The sequence below is a fragment of the Dipodomys spectabilis genome, unplaced genomic scaffold (genome assembly GCF_019054845.1).
Source record: "Dipodomys spectabilis isolate Male_0828 unplaced genomic scaffold, ASM1905484v1 ptg000098l, whole genome shotgun sequence".
NCBI lineage: Eukaryota > Metazoa > Chordata > Mammalia > Rodentia > Heteromyidae > Dipodomys > Dipodomys spectabilis.
In genome coordinates, this window is record NW_024870775.1 from 12,107,200 (window position 1) to 12,130,075 (window position 22,876).

General features: G+C 52.4%; 1 protein-coding gene and 1 pseudogene across 1 annotated transcript in view; one reads left to right on the top strand and one right to left on the bottom strand.

Moving 5' to 3' along the window:
- Positions 1 to 22,876, top strand: part of CUNH7orf50 (chromosome unknown C7orf50 homolog) — a 103,794-nt gene that overhangs the window by 77,917 nt on the left and 3,001 nt on the right. Inside the window, exon 3 of the mRNA XM_042686784.1 lies at positions 22,015 to 22,208. Coding sequence (XP_042542718.1) covers positions 22,015 to 22,208 — 194 coding nt within the window. The remainder of the gene's footprint in view (positions 1 to 22,014; positions 22,209 to 22,876) is intronic.
- Positions 8,018 to 10,202, bottom strand: LOC122113562 (annotated as a pseudogene).

The window sequence follows — 22,876 nt, forward strand, 5'->3', positions numbered from 1 at the left end:
AATTTTGGTCCTCCTAAGAACTGCATAAATGTACGTTCTGTTGTCTACATTGTGTAAATGTCCTGATCAGGGTCTGTGCAGCCTGTCCCCTAGACTCCTCCATGTCCCACAGGGTACTTGTGGCTGGTGGAACTGCTGTTTGTAACTGGAAAGCACTTCAGGGCAACTCCAGCCAAGCCTGTCAAGGCTCAGCCAGTGTGGGCTGCTGTGTGGCAGGGAAGACAGAGTCCACTGTACTTGGGGGAGCTTCCCAGTGAGCCCTCTCTGCCCTGAGCCCAGAGAAGTACCTTCCAGACAGGGAGAGGAGAAGCGTGCTGTATGGTGCTGAGGGTTACATCCGGGTACTGTGCACTGGCCACTCCCCCCATTGTGAAGGCAAGGGAGGGGACAGAAGTTATGCGGTACTCTACCTGACTCTTGCTACACCTTCCTCTGGTGTTGATGGTTAAAAATGGGGGGGGGGGGGGCAGGGGAATGGGCTCCTGACCTACAGCTGCTTTTGTGGTCACAAATGCTGGAGTCACAAGACTGGCCCCCTATTATATTCAGCCCAGTGCTGAGGTCATGAGCCATAGAAACATGGGAACTGCCCTTCTCCTGCACATTCCGGAGACTTGGAAGGTCTTCCCTGCCCCCCCCCTCCCCAGTAGCTTGATAAGATCAGCAGCATTCCACAGCAAGGGCACAAGGGCACTTCGGCACTGGTCAGGAGCCCAGAGTGGCCCAGCTCCCAGGACTGCTTGCGTTTGCTGGGGGGGGGGGGGGGGGCGGAGCAGGGGGAATGCCAGGCTTATAGCTGCCCTCCCTGAATGGGCCCCTGCCCCTGGGAATGCATCTCTTCTTGTAATTGTGCATCCAGTTAGACATGTTGGCCAGGGACAGGGTATTTTTTTTAAGTTAATTTATTAGGTCTTGAGAGAATGGCTGGTCTGTCCGCCTCTTCCATGCAGAAATAGGGAAGGCCTGATGAGAAATAGATCCTCCTCTGGGGATGAGCTGGGCCAGGCACAGTGCCGTGAATCCATGCAGGACCCAGGTTCCTGGGGTCAGCACAGGCCAACATCTGTTAGCACTGATGCCCACTGCTTCCTCCTTCCAGCTTTCAATCTATATAACTTTGTACCAGGACCTTTGCTGTGTGCACCAAACTTGTTCTTCCCACCTGTAACTTGAGAAGAGCCAGGATGTAGCTCTAACAATGTAGCCAAGTCCTCTGGCCTAACGGTGACCCCCAGGGCACTTGGCACACAGTGCCTGCTTGCCCGTAGGAGGACAGGGCTGTGGCGACCCCACTCCCAGCCCGGCTCCAGGCTACGACCTTCTGTAGCTGGAATGTGAGAGAGCAGTGGCTTACAGAGCAGCTGTCCTGACCCTGTCCCCTCCTCCCTCCAGGAGTCACAGGCATGGGGAGACAGTCAAGTGGGCTCCCTTACCAGGAGCCTCTGGGAGACCTCCGGCAGGATTCTGCCTTGTGGTGGGAGTACATTGAACTTGAGCTTGGTGGGACATACCAGGCTCGGCCCCCTCCATGCCACACCCACTGCCCTCCCTAGCTCCCACCCCCTCTCTAGCTCCAACACACACATACACACACACACACAGCCTGATTTGGCAGGTGTTCCACACTCAGTAGGTCCTGGCATGGCCCTGCGGGTGCTCTGTGCCCAGAAATTCTGGCCCCACTCAGCATGCTGCTGGAATGAGCTATGGCAGCTGGGGAGAGGGGAAACAGGAGGAGGTGGCTTTCCGGGTATCTGTGTTTACAGCAGCCGACAGCCCTGTCCAACAGCCTTCCTCCTGTATGTAGAGGGCCACCTTCCCCAGCAGATGGCCACCACGAGGGACAGTATCACTGTGACCAGCGTGGGAGGCAAAGGACAGCCATGTGGGCAGAGCACAGACACATGTCCACACCCAGGAGACATGGGGCCTCCAGGCCCTACCTGCCGACTGGTCCCCACACCACATGCTGTGTACCCGGCTTTGACTCAGACCCTCACCTGCCTGGGCCCCTCCACTGCAGCCTGATAGGAAGCAGTTGAGCAAGAGGCGGAGAAGAGGAAGGATTACTGCTAATGTCAGTCACTGCAGGGAGAACTCTGGCCAGGGCCAGGGCCTGGCCTGCACAGTCATCAGTTGGCCCTGGCAAGGGTCTGAGGCCTAGAAGGCTGAAGCAGCTGTGGTGTTGTAAAGCAACACTTGGAAACACTGCTCCTGTGCTGAGGCGACTATGAACTGCGGGAAGGAGGTAGCATGGGACGAGTTGGGATGGTCTGGGCAGATTGTACATTGGCGGAGGTTCCTTGCCACCTAGCTGACAAGGGGCAAGTGATGTTGTCTCCATGACAACACTCACCACTGCCTAGACCCCTGCCTTTGCTGTGCTCCCAGGCTAAGCATCCATCAGTCTCCCCCCAGACATGCTCAGGACCCAGGCTTTGCGCACTCAGGACAGGTGCCCAGCTCCCACTGTCTGCCATATTCTCCGAGTGGGCCCTGGGAACTCTTCACTGCCAGTCCTCCCAACCCAGTGCCAACAGTTGAAAGGAAGGCGGGTGGGGCCCAGGCTCGGGCTGGATGCCTGATTCTGCTCCCCCGGCTGCTCAGGCTGTCACAGGGGTCTGCAGCTGGTGAGTGCCAGGTCCATGGAACCAAGCAGCCAGCCTGGTACTTCTGAGCTTTCTCTCTCTTCCCTTTCTTTCTTTTATTCTAATTTACTTTATTATTGTTTCAGAGTGATATGCAGCAAGGTTACCTTTACATACACCAGGTACTAAGTATATTTCCTTTCGTACAGTGTCATCTGTCCCCCGTCCTCTCCCATTCCCTTCCTCCCATCTCCACCCACGAGTTACATAGTTCACTTCCATCAATGTCCCATGTGCCCCACTGCTGCACTTCTTTGCCATTTTCCCTCTAATACTGTGCTGTCCTCCTACCCTCCCACAGATGTACACGTGAGTACACAACATCTAAAGAATACAGAGTCATCAGACAAAAACCAAATCAAGAAAAACATCAGGTGCCCGGGGCTCACACCTGTAATCCTAGCTACTCAGGAGGCTGAGATCTGAGGATTGAGGTTCCAAGCCAGCCTGGACAGGAAAGTCCATGAGATTCTTATCTCCAGTAAACCACCAGTAAACCAGAAGTGGGACTGTGGCTCAAATGGTAGAGTGCTTGTCTTGAGCTGAAGAGCTCAGGGACAATGCCCAGGCCCAGAGTTCAAGCCCCAGGACTGATTAAAAAGAAAAACATCTTTTGGTTCCATATCTTTAGAGTTCGTTTCAATATGTATATTATTTTATATACTTATGAAGAGTAGCTTGAGTATTGCACCTTTGTGATTTTCTTCTAAGATTATCCTCTTTTGATCGCTATAATTCTGTGTAATTTGTCTTATCCCAGTGTGTTTTAGATCTAACTTCTGCATATCAGGGAGAACATACACTGCCATTTGTCTCTCTGGTGGTAGCTTACCTCACTCAACATGATTTGTTCTAGTTCTTTCCATTTCCCTGCAAATGACATTATTTTATTCTTTCTAATGGGTGTATAATAAAATTCCATTGTATATAGGTACCACATTTTTTGGATCTGCCCATTTGTTGTGGGATATCTGCACTGTTTTCATATCTTGGCAATTGTGAATAGTGTGGCAATGAACATGGATATGCAGATGTCCTTATCATATCCTGCTTATAATGCTCAGGATAGATACCAAGGAGTGGTATGGCTGGGTTGTAGGGCAGGTTGTAGTTTTTTGAGCAACCTCTCAACTGCTTTCCAGAGTGATTGTACTAGTTTACATTCCTACCACTAGTGCGATAGGGTTCCTTTTCTCCCATCTCCCTGCCAGCATTTGTTGTTAGAATTCAAAATGCTGACCAATCTAACTAGAGTAAGATGGTATCTTAGGGTTGTTTTGATTTGCATTTCCTTTATGGCCAGGGATGATGAGCAATTTTTTTTTCCCAGGGCTGAGGACCGAACCCAGGACCTTGCGCGCACCAGGCGGGCGCCTTTCCGCTGGGCTAAATTACCCCATCCCTGATGAGCAAATTTTCTCATATGTTTCTTTTCCCTTTTTTTTTGCCAGTCTTGAGGCTTGAACTCAAGCACTGTCCCTGAGCTTCTTTTGCTCAAGACTAGCACTCTACTACTTGAGCCACAGTACCACTTCCAGCTTTTTCTGTTTATATAGTACTAAGGAATTGAACCCAGGGCTTCATGCGTGCTAGGTAAGCACTCTACCACTAAGCCACATTCCCAGCCACATTCTCACATTTTCTTCTGAAAAGTCTCCTCTTAGCTCCCTTGCCCATTTAATAATCAGTGTATTAAGTTTGGGAGGGGTTAATTTATTGAGCTCCTTGTATATATTAGATATTAGGCCTTAGTCTGTTGTATTGATGGTAAAGATCTTTTCCCAATTGGTTGGCTGGCTTTCTAGTTAAGTAGTTATGTCTTTAGCCTGTACAGAAACTTTTTAATGTAGTTGGCTTTATCCAATCTCTCTCCTATCTGTTGTGCCTCTGGGACTCTATTCAGGGAGTTTCTACGTGTACCTGCAAGTTCTGTCTCTCCTACTCTCTTTTGCAGTAAGAGTTTGGGGTCTGATGTTGAAGTCTTTGATGGACTTTGAATTGATATTAGTGCATGATGACAAGCAGAGATCCATTTTTAGTTTTCTGCATATGGCTGCTCAGTTTTCCCAACACCAATTGTTGAAGAGACTATGTTTTTTCTACTGTATATCTTTGGCTCCTTTGTTGAATTTCAGATGACTGTAAGTATGTGGTTTTATTTCTTTACCTTTCCTTTTCTGTTTCCAGATTTGTTTCCAGATTCCCAGGAGGTTGGAAGCAGGCCCTGTTCCCCGTGCCCATTTCCCTTGTCCACGTGGAAGCTTGTCTTGGTATTGTAGATGCCAGTGTGCCATGCACTTTCCACCCAGGTCAGACTCTGTGGGCTCCAGGGTGCTGCTCCTCAGGCAGCCCTGCTCCCTCACAGCACTCACTTGTTCCCCATCTCTGTGATCTGCCATTTGGGGAACAGGGATGAATGGAATCCGGCAGTGGTGCCCTCTAGGGTTGGCTGTCTTCATTGGTCATAGTATCCCAGGTCCGTCCTGCTCCACCCTCCCCCTCCTCCTCTCCCTTTTCTTCCCCCTCCTCTTCTCCCTCTCCTCCTCCTCCCCCACCTTTCCCCTTTCCTCCTATTCCCCTTCCTCCCCCTCTTCCTGACAGGGTAAGAGTCAGGAGTTGTGCATGGAGAGGCTGAGTCTAACCACTCACCAACTGCAGGTCATTTTTTATTGTTTCTCCAAAGCTGCTATAAACAATTACTTTTAGGGTTTTGTGTGGATATTAAGTTTCCATTTTATCATTGACTGAACTTCTGCTGCTTACAAGTTAATTTTTAATCAACTGCAAAATGCCTCCTTTGCCTTCCCACAATCAAAAGGCACAAACCCCAGTTTCCTGTGTTCTCACCAACAAGAGGTGCTATCAGTTTGTGTGTGTGTGTGTGTGTGTGTGTGTGTGTGTGTGTGAGAGAGAGAGAGAGAGAGAGAGAGAGAGAGAGAGAGAGAGAGAGAGAGAGAGAGAGAGAGTGTTTAATCAATACTGAGGTTTGGACTCAGGGGCTCTGTGTTATCTTGGCTCTCTTGCTCACAGCTGCTATCACTTGAGCTCTGCCTCCAGCCCATCTCTTTGCTAGTTATTTTGGAGATGGAGACTCAGGGACTTTTCTAAAAGCCTAGGCTGGCTTTGAATCCATGACCCTCCAGATCTCATTTTGCTGAGTATTTGAGATTGCAGGTGTTACCCACCACATCTGGCAATTGTTACACGTTACCTTTTCTCTCTTGGGAATGATGGTGACACTGTTTTGTGTTCTTACCTGTCATCTATATCCTTTTTTGTTGTTGTTTTTCATCATGGGGCTTGAACTCTGGGCCTGAACACTTGCCCCTGAGCTTTTGTGCTCAAACTTTCTACCATTTGAGCCACAGCTCCACTTCTGGCTTTTTGTGTAGTTAATTGGAGATAAGAGTCTCACAGATTTTCCTGCCTGGGCTGGCTCTAAACCACAGTCCTCAGATCTTAGCCTCCTGAGTAGCTACAATTACAGATGTGAGCTACTGGCATCAGGTGCCACTTCTGGCTTCTGCTGGTTAATTGAAGATAAGAGTCTAAGACTTTCCTATCCCAGGCTGACTTTGAACCTCAATCCTTAGATCTCAGCTTTCTGAGTCTTTCATACTATAGTAGTGCTCAGCTATCATTCAGTTTTTTGTTTTGTTTTGTTTTTTGTTTTGGATCCGGCCGTGGGGCCTGAATTCTGGGCCTGAGCGCTGTCCCTCAGCTCTTCAGCTCAAGGCTAGTGCTCTACCACTTGAGCCACAGCACCACTTCTGGCTTTTTTCTTTTTGCTTATGTGGTGCTGAGGAATCGAACCCAGGGCTTCAGACATGCAAGGCAAGCGCTCTGCCACTGAGCCAACTTCCCAGCCCTGTCATTCAGTTTTTTATATTTTAATTACAATAATTCCCTCTATTATTCCCTTCCCTATTCATTATTATTAGTAGTAATAGTATTAGTAGTTTTTGTACCAGGTCTTATACTTTCCCGTGTGCTCTTGTTTTTCAGTCACAACTGGACACTAGCACTGTGCCTACAGTCTGTATTTTTCCTCTTTTGGGGGAGTGGCCAGTCAAGGAGCTTGAACCGGGGCCTAGGCTCTGTCCCTGTGCTTTTTCACTCAAGGCTATCCCTCTACCACTTTGAGCCACAGCACCAATTCCAGTTTTCTTGTAGTTAATTGGAAATAAGAGTCTCATAGACTTTCTTGCCTGGATTGGCTTTGAACCATGATGCTCAGACCTCAGCCTCCTGAGTAGCTCGGATTACAGGTGTGAGCACCTGGCCAGTATGGCATTTTGGCTGGCTTTTTTAGAGTTAGAGACTCACTTTTATGCCCAAGCTGGCTATGAATAGTGATTCTCAGATCTCAGCCCTCTGAGTAGCTTAAGATTAAAAGCATGAGCTACTGGTGTCGAGCACTGGGGGCTTGAATTCAGTGTATCATTCAATTTACAAGAACCTCTGCCTCCACCTCACGCAAAGCTTTCTGTAACAGACTAGCTGACCACAGGCCTCTCCCACTCACTGTCTTAACGAGGGACCACAGGGCCACTATTGCTGCTGTGGTTGCTGGGGCACCCACTTCCTGGCCCCCTACATTTGCCACCCCACAGAGGCCTCATACTGCCCACAGGAGGATGCAGTTGATGGCTGGACTCAAGTCCACTTCCTGAAACTGGTGCTGAGATTTTCATTTTCTTTCTTTCTTTCTTTTTTTTTTTTTGTCAGTCGTGGGGCTTGAACTCTGGGCCTGGGAGCTGTCCCTGAGCTCTTCAGCTCAAGGCACTACCACTTGAAACATAGCCCCACTGCAGGTTCTCTGGTGGTTAGTTGTAGATAAGAGTCTTGGACTTTCCTGCCTGGGCTGGCTTTGAACTGTGATCCTCAGATCTCAACCTCCTGAGTAGCTAGGATTACAGACGTGACCCACTGGCACCCAGTTTTTTTGTTTTTTGTTTTGCCAGTCCTGAGGCTTGAACTCAGGGTCTGGGCGCTATCCCTGAGCCTCTCTTTGCTCAAGGCTAGCACTCTATCACTTGAGCCACAGTACCACTTCCACTTCCAGCTTTTTCTGTTTATATGGTTCTGAGGAATCAAACCCAGGGCTTCATGCATGCTAGGCAAGCACTCTACCACTAAGCCACATACATTCCCAGCCCGAGTTTTGGTTTTTTTTTTCACTATTAAATCAACATCTTACACTTTATTATGCACTTGCCTGTATATACAAATTTAGTGTTGACACATACAATAAGAGAAATTAGAATAAACAGCCTCAATTACTAGATTCTATAGTCAGCTTTGTCGTCGCCATTCTGTATTCTCAGTCCACAAGGATGTCATAAGTGCTGTCCATGGTGGACTCATGTTCAGAAATTAGAGACTGCGCTCAGCTCAGCCTTTGGGTTTCAACAGAATGGAACTGAAACTCCACCGTGTTCCAGTCCAAATCAGCCACAAGAAAGTCATTCTGTCTGAGTTTCATTATTGGAGAAGAAGAGGCTCCCTGGGCTTCAAAGCCAGAACTCAAGGTCTGTGACTCTGTACTATGCACTATGGGTCTGGCTATTGAGGTTCCTTCGTTTTGGGTCTCTGTGTTGGAGGAGTCAGGTGTCATGGAGAGCTGGAGTGTTCCAGAAGGCTCCGTAGGGGCAGATCAAAGAAGTTCAGACTCCTCCCTACAGCCGTAGGGCTGAGCAGAGGTCTGCAAGCAGGAAGTCGGTCTGTGTCTCAATGTCCAGTGACTCTTGACTGACTAGAGGTTCATGGTGCTCACTCTACTCTCTTCAGTGTGAGTCTGGATACTTTGAGGCTGAAAAGAACTCTTCAGTATCAAAATCGATCCCGCGATTCTGAGTTTGGCCAGAGGGAAGCTGGTATCAGTCCAGGATTTTGTTGGTTTCCCCTCCTCCTCCACTCCCTCCCCCCCCCCCCCCCACGTGGGGCTTGAACTTTGGCCTTGGACACTGTCCCTGCACTCTTCAGCTCAAGGCAAGCGCTCTACCACTGGAGCCAAAGCAACACTTCCAGTTTTCTAGTGGTTAATTGGAGATAAGAGTCTCACAGACTTTCCTGCCCAGCTGGCTTTGAGCCATGATCCTCAGATCTCAGCTTCCTGAGTAGCTAGAATTACTGGCATGAGCCATGGGTGCCCGGCTTAGGTCCAGGATTTTTGTCAGACAAAAAGACTGGGGTCATCAAGCGTCTGACTAGGCAGGCTACGTGACAAGATGTTCTCCAAGTTACTTCATGAATCTATGGTTTGGGTCTGGTTGTCTGTCATGTTCTGTGTGGGGAGCATATTGCTCTGTGCACTGAAGTTTAGAATGGCTTCAGACCTCTCAGTATCTTGATTTAAAGTCTTGGGTGATTTTGAGATAGCAAACCCTGAGTCACCATCTCTGCTACTAAACTGCTGCTTATTACATTGCTTGTAGGAACATTGTAGGAGAGTTCATACTCCCACAAATGGCTCTGCACATGCCAGTGTGATCCATGGGTACTTGGGCAGGTGCAGGATTTGCATGCCACCGATTTGGGTTTCTCTGTAGATCCTGCCTTGCTGGAGACAGGCATCTGTGAAAGTTTGTCTGAGCAGCTATGGACGCAGTTATCTTAGGGCAGGAGCTTCTGGTGCTAACTGATGGGAAGGGACACTTGAGAATCAAAGGACAGATCTCAGTCTGAGAATAAGACAACACAGAGGAGTCAGGGCCAAGCCACCAAGCAGAAGGAATCAGGTTTGGTGAGGCAAATTGTTGAAGATATGCTGTTCTTCTGACATGTGTCCTCTAGTCCTTGTGAAGGATTTGATTGATTTTTACCCACGTTCACTTGAACACCTGTACGCATTGGCTCAACAACAGGACTGATCCTTTTTTGAAAGAAGTAGGGTCTCCTTCACAGAGCAAGTGTCTTGAGTCCAGGCCAAGGATCGGAGTTCCCACAGACAAGGGCAGCCCCTGGCATGGGGGAAAACCACATGACTGGAAATTTAACCAGACCCACTCTGGGCTTTGGTAAAAGCGCTTGAGACACTCCACTTCCTGGCATTAGAGCTGTAGAGTCCTCAACAGAGGCGACTAGTTTTATTTCTGAAGTTGAGTTGGTTGGTTGTTCAGTGATTCTTCAATGATCTCACTGGACAATTTCTGGCTTTGCAGGTAGTTTTCCCTTTTCCTTTTTTTTAACTAGGTGGATCCTTGTGTCCTGCAAGGGATCCCATGACCAGTTCAGTAGATGTGAGACTGCAGCTCTGTTCTGCTGGTATAGGGACAGCCTCTGGATGTCTTCAAGTCTCACTCGGTCCCATAGGAGATGTTGCAGTTGCTGCATTTACACCACTTCTCCGCATGCATCTTCATAAAGTGCTGTTTTACAAGAGAACATTGAGAAAACGGCCAGTCGGAACCTCTGGACATCCTTCAATTAGACAACAGTTTTCAAATCTTTTATTATTGGACTTACTAAGCCATCCTTCAGGCAGTGGCTCTTGGCCTGGTGCATGTTGAGCGTGGGGCTAATAGGCAAGATCTTGCCACAGCCACACATACTACACAGATGTTGGTTGGCATAGCCTGGGACAGCTCAAGTCACTGATGGCTGGATCTTGTGCTGCAGGCGGCAGCAGCTCCGCTCGCAGAAGATGGAGCAGCCATGTCACCCACTGAAGGAGCCCTGGACTCTGCCATCACCTCCAAAGTTGCCATGGCTCTTGCCAGTTGGAAGTTTTTTGGTTTTTTTTTCCTTGTTTTTTGTTGGTCTTGGGTCTTGAACTTGGGCCTGGGCGCTGTCCCTGAGCTCTTCAGCTCAAGGCTAGTGCTCTATCACTTGAGCCACAGCCAGCACTACTTTGGGTTTTCTGGTAGTTAGTTGGAGATAAGAATCTCACAGACTTCCCTGCCCAGGCTGAGTTTGAACCATGATCCTCAGATCTCAGCCTCCTGAGTAGCTAGGATTACAGGCATGAGCCACTGGCGCCTGGCTAGTTGGAAGTTTTTTTACGTTTCTGAAGTGGAGAGCTGGTGGCTCATGCCTGTAAAATCCTAGCTATTCAGGAGACAAATCTGAGGATCATGGTTCAAACCCAGCTTGGGCAGGAAAGTACGGTATGTGCTGGCCTGAGCCAAAGAGCTTAAGGACAGCACCCAGGCCCTGGGTTCAAGCCCCACAACAGACCAAAAAAAAAAGGTTTCTGGACATCAGGTTCTTTGTCCTAAAGTACAGATACCAATGGCAGTAGCAAGGTTGACTGTAGAGCAGAGGTATCTCCACCATCCCTGTTCCCTGATCCAGCCACTCAGGCCAGGCCTCTGGAGTCTGTGTGTGGAAAGTCTCACAGCTACCCCAGAAATGGCCAAGTAGAAAATCACTAGAAAATACATTCTACACCAGGAACCCCTGGCTCACTCCTGTAATCCTCCCTACTAAGGAGAATGACATCTGATGAGTGAGGTTCAAGATCAGCTTTGGCATGAAAGTCTGTGTTACTCCTGACTCCAGTTAATCAGCAAAAAGCCAGAAGTGGGGGCTGGGAAGGTGGCTCAGTGGTAAAGCGCTTGCCTTGCATGCACAAGGCCCTGGCTTCAATTCCTCAGCACTACATAAGCAGAAAAAGCCAGAAGTGGCGCTGTGGCTCAAGTGGTAGAGCGTGGCGAACCTTGAGCTGAAGAGCTGAGGGACAGCGCCCAGGCCCAGAAAAAAAAAAGCCAGAAGTGGAGCTGTAGCTCACGTGGTAGAGAGCCAGCTTTGAGGAAAAACAGAACAAAACCAAACTAAGGGAACAGCAATCAGCTCCGAGTGCAAGCCCAGTACACACACACACACAGAGGAAAAAAAATAAAAATGGAAAAAACCCGCAGTCTAGATTCGGGCCCCGAGCCGGGACGGCCAGAGCAGTGTGCCTTGGGCGCCTAGTTCTGCCTTTTCATCGCCCTTCTCGGGTTCACCGGTCCCCGCTTCGCCGGCTCCCTCGCCTCTCCGGGCCGCGGTGCCTGGGCCCACGAAGCTGGCGTTAGGGACGGGACACAGACTGGAGCTGTCTGTGCAGTGCGGACCGTGCGGTGCTGCGCGGCCTCCCGCGCGTGCGCGCCCAGTGGCGTTTACTGAGCACCTGCTTGTGGCCGCACCCCCCCTGCCAAGGGACCAGATAGCGAGGACAGGCCGGCCAAAGGGCAGCGGGCCCAGGAGGGGCGCCCAGGGGCCAGCCTGACAGGTGCTGGGATGCGGGAGCGGGAGGCAGCCGGGGCAGTGTTGGGCGCCTTCCCGCTGCGTGGCGTGGCGGCCGAGCCCCGCGCCCGCGCCGCTTCCCCAGGCTCCCGCCGCGCCTCGCGGACAGCAGCGCAGAGGGCACCACGTGCAGCCGCGCAGGCCTCGCCCACCGCCGACGCCACGCCCACACACCGCCGGCGCACTTGCGTCACCGCCCAGCCGGCTGGATCTGGTTCCAGCCGAGCGGGCGGCCTGACATGCGCAGTGCGCGGGCGCTGCGGCTGGCTGCGGGGACGGGAAGGGACGGGACCGGCCGCGGCGGGCGCGTCTGGGGTGCTGGCCGCCTGTCCTGACGACGCCCGCCAGCCCAGAACGCGGAGGTCAGTGCGCCAGCAGGGGGGTGCTGTCCGGGCCGGGTTCGGTCCCACCCCGCGACGACAGGTGGCCGGAGGCGCTGGCGCCCGCAGCCCCGGCTCGGGGCCTGGCCGGCCGGGTGGTGGCCGTCGGGGAGGCCTCCCCTCCGGGGCCGCGTGACCTTGGGCGTCCGGGTCCGGCCCCGCCGCCACGGGCCCTCCATCCCCGGGCAGGTTAGACACCCGGCGTCCAGCCGCTAAGCCCCCGCCGGGCAGTGACCGGTTTGGCTAACGAATGACCTGGGTGCGAGGGGCTCGCTTAACCCATGCCGGCCCCTTCGGGCCAGCTTGGCAGTGCACTGAGTGGACACACGGGGGTGGGCGCTTGCCGGCTGAGAAAGCACTACCCCACACCTAGCTGGACCAGGAAAGCTGCACCGAACAATACGCCGACGGGGTGACCAGCTCACCGGCATTGAATGAAGTATTTCTTAATTGTGATTCTGCTGTGCTCTCATGGACCCAGTAACGTGTTTTGTTTTCTCCCATAGTGCCTTTGTGCAGGCCCTTGAACCATTTGCCACCCTGGTTCCGTGTTTGCAAGGCCCAGAGGGCACAAGTCTAGGGTGGAGTTGGAGAAGGAAACAGCCTGTAGGTGAGAACATTAAAGTTTGTACTCACAGTGGGACCCTTCCAGCCTCTCCTGAGCCGTGGGTCCTTCAGGAAGAACAGAGCTTCAGGCTGGGAGGCTGGTTGTGTCCCGGGGCCTAATTTGAAATCCTACTTTGGGAAGTTGCTTTTTTTTTTTTCCTTTGAGGGCTGCAACATGGATGTGGTGAACATGTGTTCTTTACTGCATCCATGCATTGAGTGACTGAATTTATCTAATAGATGTGTGCATATGTGCTGGAGCTGGGGCTTGAACTCAGAGCCTGGGGCTGCACCTAAGCTTTTATTCCCCCCCCACCCCTTTTTCTTCCCTCAATGCTGAGTTCTACCACTTGAGGCACAGTTCAACTTTCAGCTTTTTGCTGGTTATCAATATGAGTCTCATGGACTTTCCTACCCAGACTGGCTTCTAATCCCAATCCTTAAATCTCAGCCTCCTGAGTAGCTAGGATTTCAGGCATGAGCCATCATCAGCAACCAGCCTCAAGTTGGAATTTGAATAGCTAGGGAGTTTGAAATAGTCTTGGCCAGGGATCTGGGATAGCAGAGAATTCTCTGTTAACATACAGGAGCATTACTGTGTGACCTTTGCCTTCCAACCCACTTAACTACTTGGGCCAAAAGCCATAGCTGTGATATCCACATGGGCTGTCTGTGATGCTGGACTCCAAGCCACGGTGGCCCAGCAGTAGCCAAAGAAGTGGCATGCGTTTCACTAGAGTGAATCCATAAGCCAGGGACATGTCCACCTTCCCACAAGCACAACCCAAATTCTAGGAGGTGTTGAAGTCTGGCAGCAAGGGGTGGGGCCTTAGGGAGACCAGCTCTGGTCCCTGTGTCCCAGCAAACCTCTCTGGTAGTGGCTATGCCTACTTTTCCACACAGACTGTGAGGGGCTACCAAGAAGGGGCTGGAAGTTCCAGGTGTGAACCAGGAAGGATCCCCCTCAAGCAGTTTGCTATGCCAGACACTGACCTGGGGGAGTGAGGGAGCTGCAAAAGGAGAGGGCCCAAGCAGCCTCTTCAGTATGCTTCCTGTCTTATGAAGCCCTTCAGAGTGGTATGAGGGAACATTGTTTAGCTCTACTGGGGAGCAGTATAGTCCACAAGTGCCAGAGCCACCAGATGCTGGGGACTGAACTGAAAATGTTGCCAGTTTGATCTCTAGGCCTTCCTGTCCTTTGCATGGTGTTCTGGGATCTTGGCCTACACGGAAAACTTATCTGTAAAAAAAACTTATCTCCTCCTCTTCTCCTGGAATGTAGGGGTCACCCCACAAGCTGGACATGAGCCTGAGTCCTCCCTCCTACCTCCCCAGCTTCTCCTTTAGGCCCACATCCCCACTTCCTCTTGCTTCCTCAGTCCACTGCAGTCTGCTACAATCTCAGTGGACCTCCACGGGAGCCCACCCCACCTTGTCCTGTCTGTCCCTCCTTCCGCCTAGAGTTTCATACAGCAGGGATGGGGTCTCACATACCTGAAGCACCAGCACAAGGGATGTGCCCTTAGCTACCGTGGCACTGGGCCTCTGGCACCAGCTGGGCTGCAGTAGACCAGTGCTGCTGCTGCTGGCTTGTGAAGACATGAGACAAGGAGATGGGTTTGTCATCTCGGTAGCCCTTTCAGCAGTATCCCTACCTCCTCCACCTCTCCTCTCTGTCCACCTCCAGGACTGGGCACTTGTAATCTTAGCTACTCAGATGATTGCGATTTGAAGGATCACAGTTTAAAGCCAGCCCAGGCAGAAAAGTCCAAGATTCTGTCTCCAGAAGAAGTAACCAGCTTTAAGCCTAGCTGGAGACCTGGCTCAAGTGGTAAAGTGCCAGCCAATCTGAATTAAGTGTCAGCCTCTGAGTTCAAACCCCCTCAGTACTGGCCAAACGAACAAATGTCCCCCAGGAGGAGGCAGGCTGTGTTGTGATGTGAAGCTTGTGTGGACCACATAAAAATAGAGCATTGCTTCTGGAAATGATATATCTCTGTAAAGCACATGGGGAGAGGACTTCCCAAGAAGAAGGCTTCATGGTCCTTTGCAGTTTGGGACTGTCCTCAGATCCACTTCCCAGGAGCAGGGCCTCTGGCCATGATGGGGAGCACAGATACCAGTGGAGCACTGCTTGCACCCCATCGCCACAGACCCCTCAGCGGTGGCAGAGCGTAGACGGGAGATACGCTGAGTTAGTGGGGCGGCCATCCTCCCTGTCCTCCAGGAGCTCACGTATGCCTGCCTGTGAGCGCCTCGATGACAGAGCCGGTGTCCGCCCAGCTTCTGCCTGCTCCCTACCCTGCTGAGACGCAGACTGCCCTATCCTCAAAGCAGCTTGTACAGCCTGCAGCAGCAGCTCCGCTGGTCTGCCGCGGCCATTCCACTGCCATCAGGGCACAAAGTGGGGGAGTTATATTCCCTCGGTAGTAGAGAGGGAAGAGCCAAGTGCCATCTTGTCACAACCAAATGCTATATGGGAAGCAGGAGAATTGCCAGTTGAACCTATGTGCCTTGTGGTAAAAGAACTGGTGCTAGGTATGATGGCACATGCCTATGGTACCAGCTACAAGGACAGCAGAGATAGGAAGATCATGGTTCTGGGACAGCCTGCAAAAGTGAGACTTAAAAACTAAATTCCAAAGGACTACATCGCTCAGTAGTAAAGCAAGTACAAGAACCTAGGTAATGAGTACAATTTTTTTTGGACGATGTTAACCCCTTCCTTTGCTTTCCTCCAGTTTCCCCTCCCATCCCTGCCCCCAAGTTGCACAGTTCATTTTCTACATAGTGTATGCTGAATGCCATGACTACATTAATCCCTGTTACTCCTCCTTCCCACCCCAACCCCCCCCCCCCCCCACACACACACACATCCTAGGGCTTGAACTCAGGGACTGGGGGCTGTCCCTGAGCTGCTTTTGCTCAAGGCTAGTGCTCTGCCACTTGAGCCACAGCCACTTTTGGCTTTTTCTGAGTGTTTTGTTGGAAATAAAAGACTTACAGACTTTCCTGCCCAAGCTGGCTTCTAACTGTGATCCTCAGTTCTCAGCTTCTTGAGTAGCTAGGATGACAGGTGAGAGTCACCAGCATTAGCTGGTGAAAGACCTTGAAAGACCTTGTGGCCCGAGTCAGGGCACTTTGGTCTCAGCATGGATGGACAGATCCTGTGGGAGGAGCCCGGCCAGCACCCATGTCTTGAACCACTGACTCCCACATCCACCTGTGCTGGAATTGGCATCATCAAAAGCTAAATTTGAAAACATTGTTGTTTCAGGAAAAGAAAAACAACGTTGCACCTGTGTTGCCTTTTTGATGGGACTCAGTCCTGTGGAGATCTTGAGCTTAGGCTGAGTCTGAGGAGATGGAAGGAACAGCTTGGGGAGTCGGGCAGGCAGGCGGGGGTCCCAGGCTCCAGACCCAATATCACTTTGCTTGGGCAGAGGGCTACCTTCTCCCTTCACAGTTGCCATCACCTGGATGGTGTCCTCTGTGAGTGATGGAAGGGTAGCAGTGGGAGACCATCAGGGACTTCATGAGAGACAAGCAAGGCCTGGCACTGTCCTCTGTCCTCTATAAGTGACCAGATGAGTGGCTTTCCTGTGCCCCTGCCTCATAGCTGCTCTGTGCTCAAAGATGGAGACTAGGAGAGGGTCATGTCCCTGCAACTATTATCTTCACACCAGGCCCCATGGCCTTTCAGGAAGTTAGTGGCCTCAGCACAGCCCCTAGGCGGGACTTGCTGACAGGGATTGCTGACACATCAGTTCTCAGGTCACTAGTTCTACAGGGTCATTGCCTTGCTGGGTGGTACCCAGTGAGAAGGCAAACCAGGCAGGTTGAACCCAGAGGGGTTCTTGAGGGCACTGCTTTGGCCTGGGACACTTTGATGTGTGACCATGATAGCTCTGCTGTAGTTCTGGCTCTGTCCTTAGGAAATTTGTCAAAGCAAAGTAGCTAATGTCAACTGATGGGCTTTTTAGTGTGTGTGTGTGTGTGTGTGTGTGCGCGCGCGCGCGTGCGCATGAGCAAGGGATTGAGCCCAGGATGTTGTGCATGCCACATGCACATGCTAGGTAAGCACTCGCACTGAGCTTCACCCCAGATTCCAAATGCTGGGATTGCCACATGGACAGTTTAAAGGATTTTGTGGATAGAGACTGGGCAGTAAGGTAGGTCAAACCTTAGCCTTCTGATCCCCTAAACTGTAGCTGAGAAATTTAGTTCTGAAGGAGTAACACCCCCCCCCACACACACACACACACATCCTGTTATTCCAGGTGCATTCCAACATCAGGCAAAACCCCAGGTAGGCAGGGCAATATGACCCAAGCCTGGCTGTTAAGATTCCATTGTGGGCCTAACCTGTAGGGACTCTGAGGCTGAGCTGTGAGACCAGGAAAGGGTTAGGAGGTTGGAATGCCAGAAGGCTGAGAACTGGACCCTGAGAAGGCCAAACAGTCAAAGCAGACAGATGTAGAGCTGTTCTGAACACTGAAAAGCTTGAGACCTTGGATAAGGGGGTCAATTATCACTATGTATGGTTACCCTATTTTTTTTTTGGCGGGGGGGGGGGGGGAGGGGGGCCGCGGGTCAGTCCTGGGGCTTGAACTCTAGGCCTGGGCGCTATCCCTCAGCTCTCTGGCTCAAAGCTACCATTCTACCACTTGAGCCACAGTGCCACTTCTGGTTTTCTGGTAGTTTATTGGCGATAAGAGTCATAGACTTTCCTGCTTGGGCTGGCTTTGAACCGTGATCATCAGATCTCAGCCTCCTGAGTAGCTAGGATTACAGGCGTGAGCCACTGACACCTGGCTTATTGGTTATCCTATTTTCTGCTCTCACCTGCAGTCACCTCCCCTGTACTGAATTCAAGTAACCTCTGTCTGTGCCTAGACCCTAGAAAAGCCTAACTCTACCCCCACCACCCGACACAACTGATATTGTGGGGAGGTTTGTTGTCCCTCACTGTGCCTCAATAAACAGTCCTCACCTGTGGAGGTAAAGAATCTGGCCTGTTCCTTTCCTTTCTCCTCCATTTTCTTAATAAGTCCTACATGTCAGCAAGAGGGAGCAGGAAAGATGCCTCCCAGAGCCCTGTGGCTCCTAGCCATTGGAGCCCAGGGTAAAGACTATGAAGGGTACAACTTCCCCTAAGAGGAATAGAGGCCTAACCTCTACTCCTGCCTGCTTCCTCAGCCCTGGTGCAGGACACCCAAAGGCCATTTGAGCCTGCCTCCACGTGCCCTCCCACCAGGCGGTCCTTAGGAGGCGGTCAGCCATGGTAATATGTTCCTGAGCTCAGGCCTTTGAAGAAGGAGGGAGCCCATTTCCCAGACATACCCTGTGTGGGGTCCTGGTGTGATTCAACAGATAAGGGGACCCTGACCAGTCAGGGCCCCAGGGGGCTCAGGGGCACTCCAGGTGGAAGAAAATAGACCAGTGTCCACTGGGCTGCCCACCATTGGGCGGGGCTGGTGACTGGGCGGGAAGTGCCTCACCCCAGGACTGCATGAGCTGTGCTGAAATTCTGCCCCTTGTCTTAGGTTCTCATTCTGGTGATACCCAAACAAGTGAGGCAAGGGCAGGCAGCTGCTGTGTGCACAGAGGACCAGGAGGCAGCCAGAGTGGCTGACTTGGAGAAATGCAGTCCATGCAACAAACACCACCATGTGGTGAGAGGAGCAGCAGGCCAGGCTCGCCCTGCCCCTTTGCCACGGCCCAGACCCTCTCAACACAGGAAGCACAGGCTTGCTGAGTTGGCATCTGCCGTCCAGGACCTTCTTGTCTGCCCTAGTCCAGACTCGTGGCTGTGCGGTGACAATACCCCACCCCACCCCCACAGCCTAGCTGCCCTCAAGCCTGAGTCTGAGACAGCTCTGTGTACACCTATTTCAGATCCTCTGGGGGAAAGGGTTAGAGTTCCCTTCTAGACTTGGTGCTGCTCCCTGTGGGGCCGTGACTTGTCATGGGCCCACTGCAGGCCCAAATCCCAGAAGTCCTACTTTAGGTCTGGCCTTTCACCTCCATGTGCCAGATAAAGAGACTTGGTGAAGAGCAGAGAAAGATTCACTCCATGGCAGCCACAGGAGGACATCACTTAAGTACTTCTTCAGTGTCTTCAGGGGTGCAGACATTGGCTTCAGGCTACATAGGGAGAACTGGGGACAGGATGAGAAAGGTATGCAGTTAACGCAGTCCTGGGTCACAAGGGCATGACCTGGCTGGCCATGGCTCAGTCTGTAACTCGAGCAGGTAGACTCAGCTTTGGGCTGCTTTTTTTTTTTTTTTTTTTTTTGGTCAGTCATGGGGCTTGAACTCTGGACCTGGGCGCTGTCCCTCAGCTCTTCAGCTCAAGGCAAGCTCTCTATCACTTGAGTCACAGCACCACTTCCGGTTTTCTAGTCGTTTATTAAAGATAAGAGTCTCAGGGACTTTCCTGCTTGGGCTGGCTTTGAACCACGATCCTCAGATCTCAGCCTCCTGAGTAGCTAGGATTACAGGTGGGAGCCATCGGCGACCAGCAAAAGCAACTTTTAACGTGTCTCTTACACTACAAAGAGGCCCTTCAATAGGATGCCATAAGGGCCCCACACTAGCACATAGGTGAAGTGGACTCCACGGCTCAGAGCCCTACACCCTTGGGTCCCTAGAGCTAGGTCCAACACTGACTTGAGTGGACTGTGCCCATCCAGATGTCCATGCACACTCTCACAGAAGTCCCCTGGCTGTAGAGATACTGAGCCCTACTGCAGAGGCTGGGGCTTCCAATAGGAAGAATGCTTTAGCCAGGCACCTCACTCCATGGGTGCTCGGAAACAGTAGGCACTGCCCAACCCTTGGCCCAGGCCAGCCGCCCTACCTGTATCTTCCCATTAGGAGCCCTCATGGGTCTCCGTGTGTGCCAAGAGGGCCCTGGGGGAGCTCCCTCACTCACCCGGGCAGGGTGGTGCCTTCATGCTGACTCTGAGAGGAGAGGGCGCTCTTCCACTGTGGCCCTTCTTCCCCTCCAGTCACTGCCTTTGTTGGCCTCCAAGTGCCTAGGGATGGTCTCCTGAGGCCGGAGCATGCTGTCTTCCCCATCCCCTCAGCCCTGTGCACCCTTCAAACCCCAAGGGTTCAGAACAACCAGATTTCAGCCAAGGCCTGACACCTCTGATGAGATACAAAACAAACGACTGCCACATTGAGACTGTGGGCAGGATCCTTGGTGGTGGGTCACGTATGGCAGGCCTGCCCTCTACAAGGGCATACCCTATGTGCACCATACCACGACACGACATCTGAAGAGAAAGTGCTACAGAAAGCCACGCCAGGCACTTAGCTCAAAGCACAGCCTACACAGTCAGCCACACAGGTGGTCCACCATGAGCTGCTGTGGCGCTGCTGGCCTGGCATGGGGAGGGTCTGCACTGGGAGGGCCATTTGCCCTCAGTGAGAATCCTGTGGCTCCTGCCCACGTAAGCCACCTGGGCCTGCAAAAACAGGCAGCGTTGGTCAAGCCTGTCACACCTCTCTCACGTGTGCTTACGTGTGTTTACGTGTGTACCAATACTAAGGCTTGAACTCAGGGCCTGGAACCTGTCCTTTAGTTTTTTCACTCAAGGCCAGTCTCTACCCCTTGAGCCACAGCTCCACTTGTGGCTTTCTGGTAGTTCATTGGAGATAAGAGCTGGCTTTGCACTGCAGTCCTCAGATCTCAGCCTTCTGAGTGACACGTAAGGCATCCGGCCTCTCAAAGCACTTGCATGCCTTGCCTTGTATACAGTCTCATGGCACCTCTTGGTGCCGAGCACTGGGGAGAGGGAGCACAGGTATCCAAGGGGCCCCTTCCTGCCGACGGTGCATGTGACCAAGAGGCCCAAGGCTCCTGACAAGGCCTTGAAGTTAGCCCAGCAGCCCTGGGAGCAACTCCTCTGGTAGGAGGCACTGGAGAGCAGCTCTTAGCAGATGGGGTATGCTGGGGTGAATGCCCTGTGAGGGACCCTGCAGGGAGAAGGGAGCCCTGCTTGTTTCATTCTGCCTTGTTTTGTAGGATGGGGCTCTGAGAACCTTTACACACAGGTAGAGGTTCACCCTTTCTGGAAGGGTTGGGGTGGTATGTGCCAGGCGCCTCACCACACTCCATTTCCTGCCCCTGAGTTGGGTCAGAGTAAACACACAGTCTCACACTGTTCTGCTTTTTCCAGGAAAGCTGAGTGGACTCTGCTGTCAGCATCTCCACTCTGTGTCCCCTGACCAGAAAGGCTTCACGCTACTTGATGCTCTCCAGCACCTGTTGGCTCTTGTTTGCTTGGGGCGGGGGGGGGGGGGGTCCTCAGTGTAGCTAGAAACTCTACTTGAGGAATGAGACCCCAGTAATAAGGACCACACCAGACACCAGCCCCATCCCCCACACCCAGACCAGGCAGCGCTGGCAGCCAGCAGGCAGTGCTGTCTAAGATTGCTGGAAACATGGGGTTTCAGGTAGTGGTAGTATATTTGTTTTTGCTTTTTTTTTCTTTTGGGGGGCAGGGGAGCGCAGAAAGGGAAGGGGAAAGGGTGAACAAGTACAGTCATGCTGTCCAGTAGACACTGTGTGGAAAATAATCTGGGCAGGATGAGAGGGGGAAACGGGGAAAGCAGAGGAAGTGGTGACATTATCCAAAAAAAGCAATGTACTCATCAGACATAGGAAATGGCAACCCCACTGTACACCTTGATACTAGCAATCAAATTGTATTTAAGAAAAAAGGGGGTAAATGCTGCCCTCTGGTGGCCATGCGGGGATGGTACAAGCCTGTGTAAGAAGGCCCTGGACAGACTGGGCACACACCTGGTGGCTTCAGCACTCCCTGGAGAGCCACCGCCCGTGACCTCTGCCGGAGGGCGGGAGGCAGGGGAGGGGTGTCACAATGATGGATGTGGGCAGTGGACACGTAGCTCAGCACACACCAGGTCCAGCAAAGCCGAGCCCTGCTCCTCCCATGGCTCTTGCTCATTGTCATCTGACCTCCGTTACAGCACAGGCTCAGCTGACATGTCACATGCAGGATCCAGGCCAGACCTCAGGGGTTAGGGCCCAGTGCCCTGCACATGAGGGGGACCCTAACACGTACCATCCCTGCTCCACAGCCACCCCAAACCTAACCAGTGCTGTCCTTGACTTGCAGGGAGCAGCAGTGAGCAGTGTGCAGGACTCAGACCCTGAGCTGTCCCCAGAGGAGAGGAGGGTCCTGGAGAGGAAACTGAAGAAGGAACGGAAGAAGGAGGAGAAGAAGCGGCTGCGTGAGGCGGGCATTGCCACTGTCCAGGCCCTGCCAGCCAAGCGTTCAGGTGCAGAGCTGGCCCTGGATTACCTCTATGGGTAAGTCCTGTCATGTGGTGGCTGTAGGGCATCCTACCCCTGCCAGGGCGCTGGGCTGGGTGCCAGCTACCCCAGGACAGGACCATCTCCCAGCCTGCCTGAGACCACTTTTGTCTCCTTTGCCTATTGGCTATTGTGTCCTTCCTGTCCTGCAGCTGCAGTTGCCTAGCCCTAAACACAGGTGCCTGGAACAACCACCCAGGCCACAATGGCAGCCAGATCAGGCCCCACCCACCCTGCACCCAGAACCCTCTTACCAGGCAAACCTGATCAAAGCTCCGTGTGGCCTGTGGGGCTGGAGGGACTGGGGTACTTTAAGGTGAACATGCCCCTCGGGAGGGACTTGCCTTCCCAGCAGCCCAATAGGCAGAGAGGGCTCAGCAGCTTCTGTGCACATGGGCATGGCTGGCTCCCAGCCCTGGGCAGAGCAGGCTGTTTTAGGCCCAACAGAGGGACCCAGGCAGAGCCTGGGGACTGGTGGCTGGGGAGGCTATGTTCTGCCTACAGACAGGAGACTGCTCCCATGGTGGCCACCAAGCCTCTGGGTTCCATCCTGCGCCCCTCTTCCCTCTCTAATCAGTGTGTCCTGGAATCCATGTGCTGAGGTTTCTGGGGTGGAGGCTCTGTGGCTGACCAGGGTATCGAGAGCCCTCAGAAGCTGGCATGCT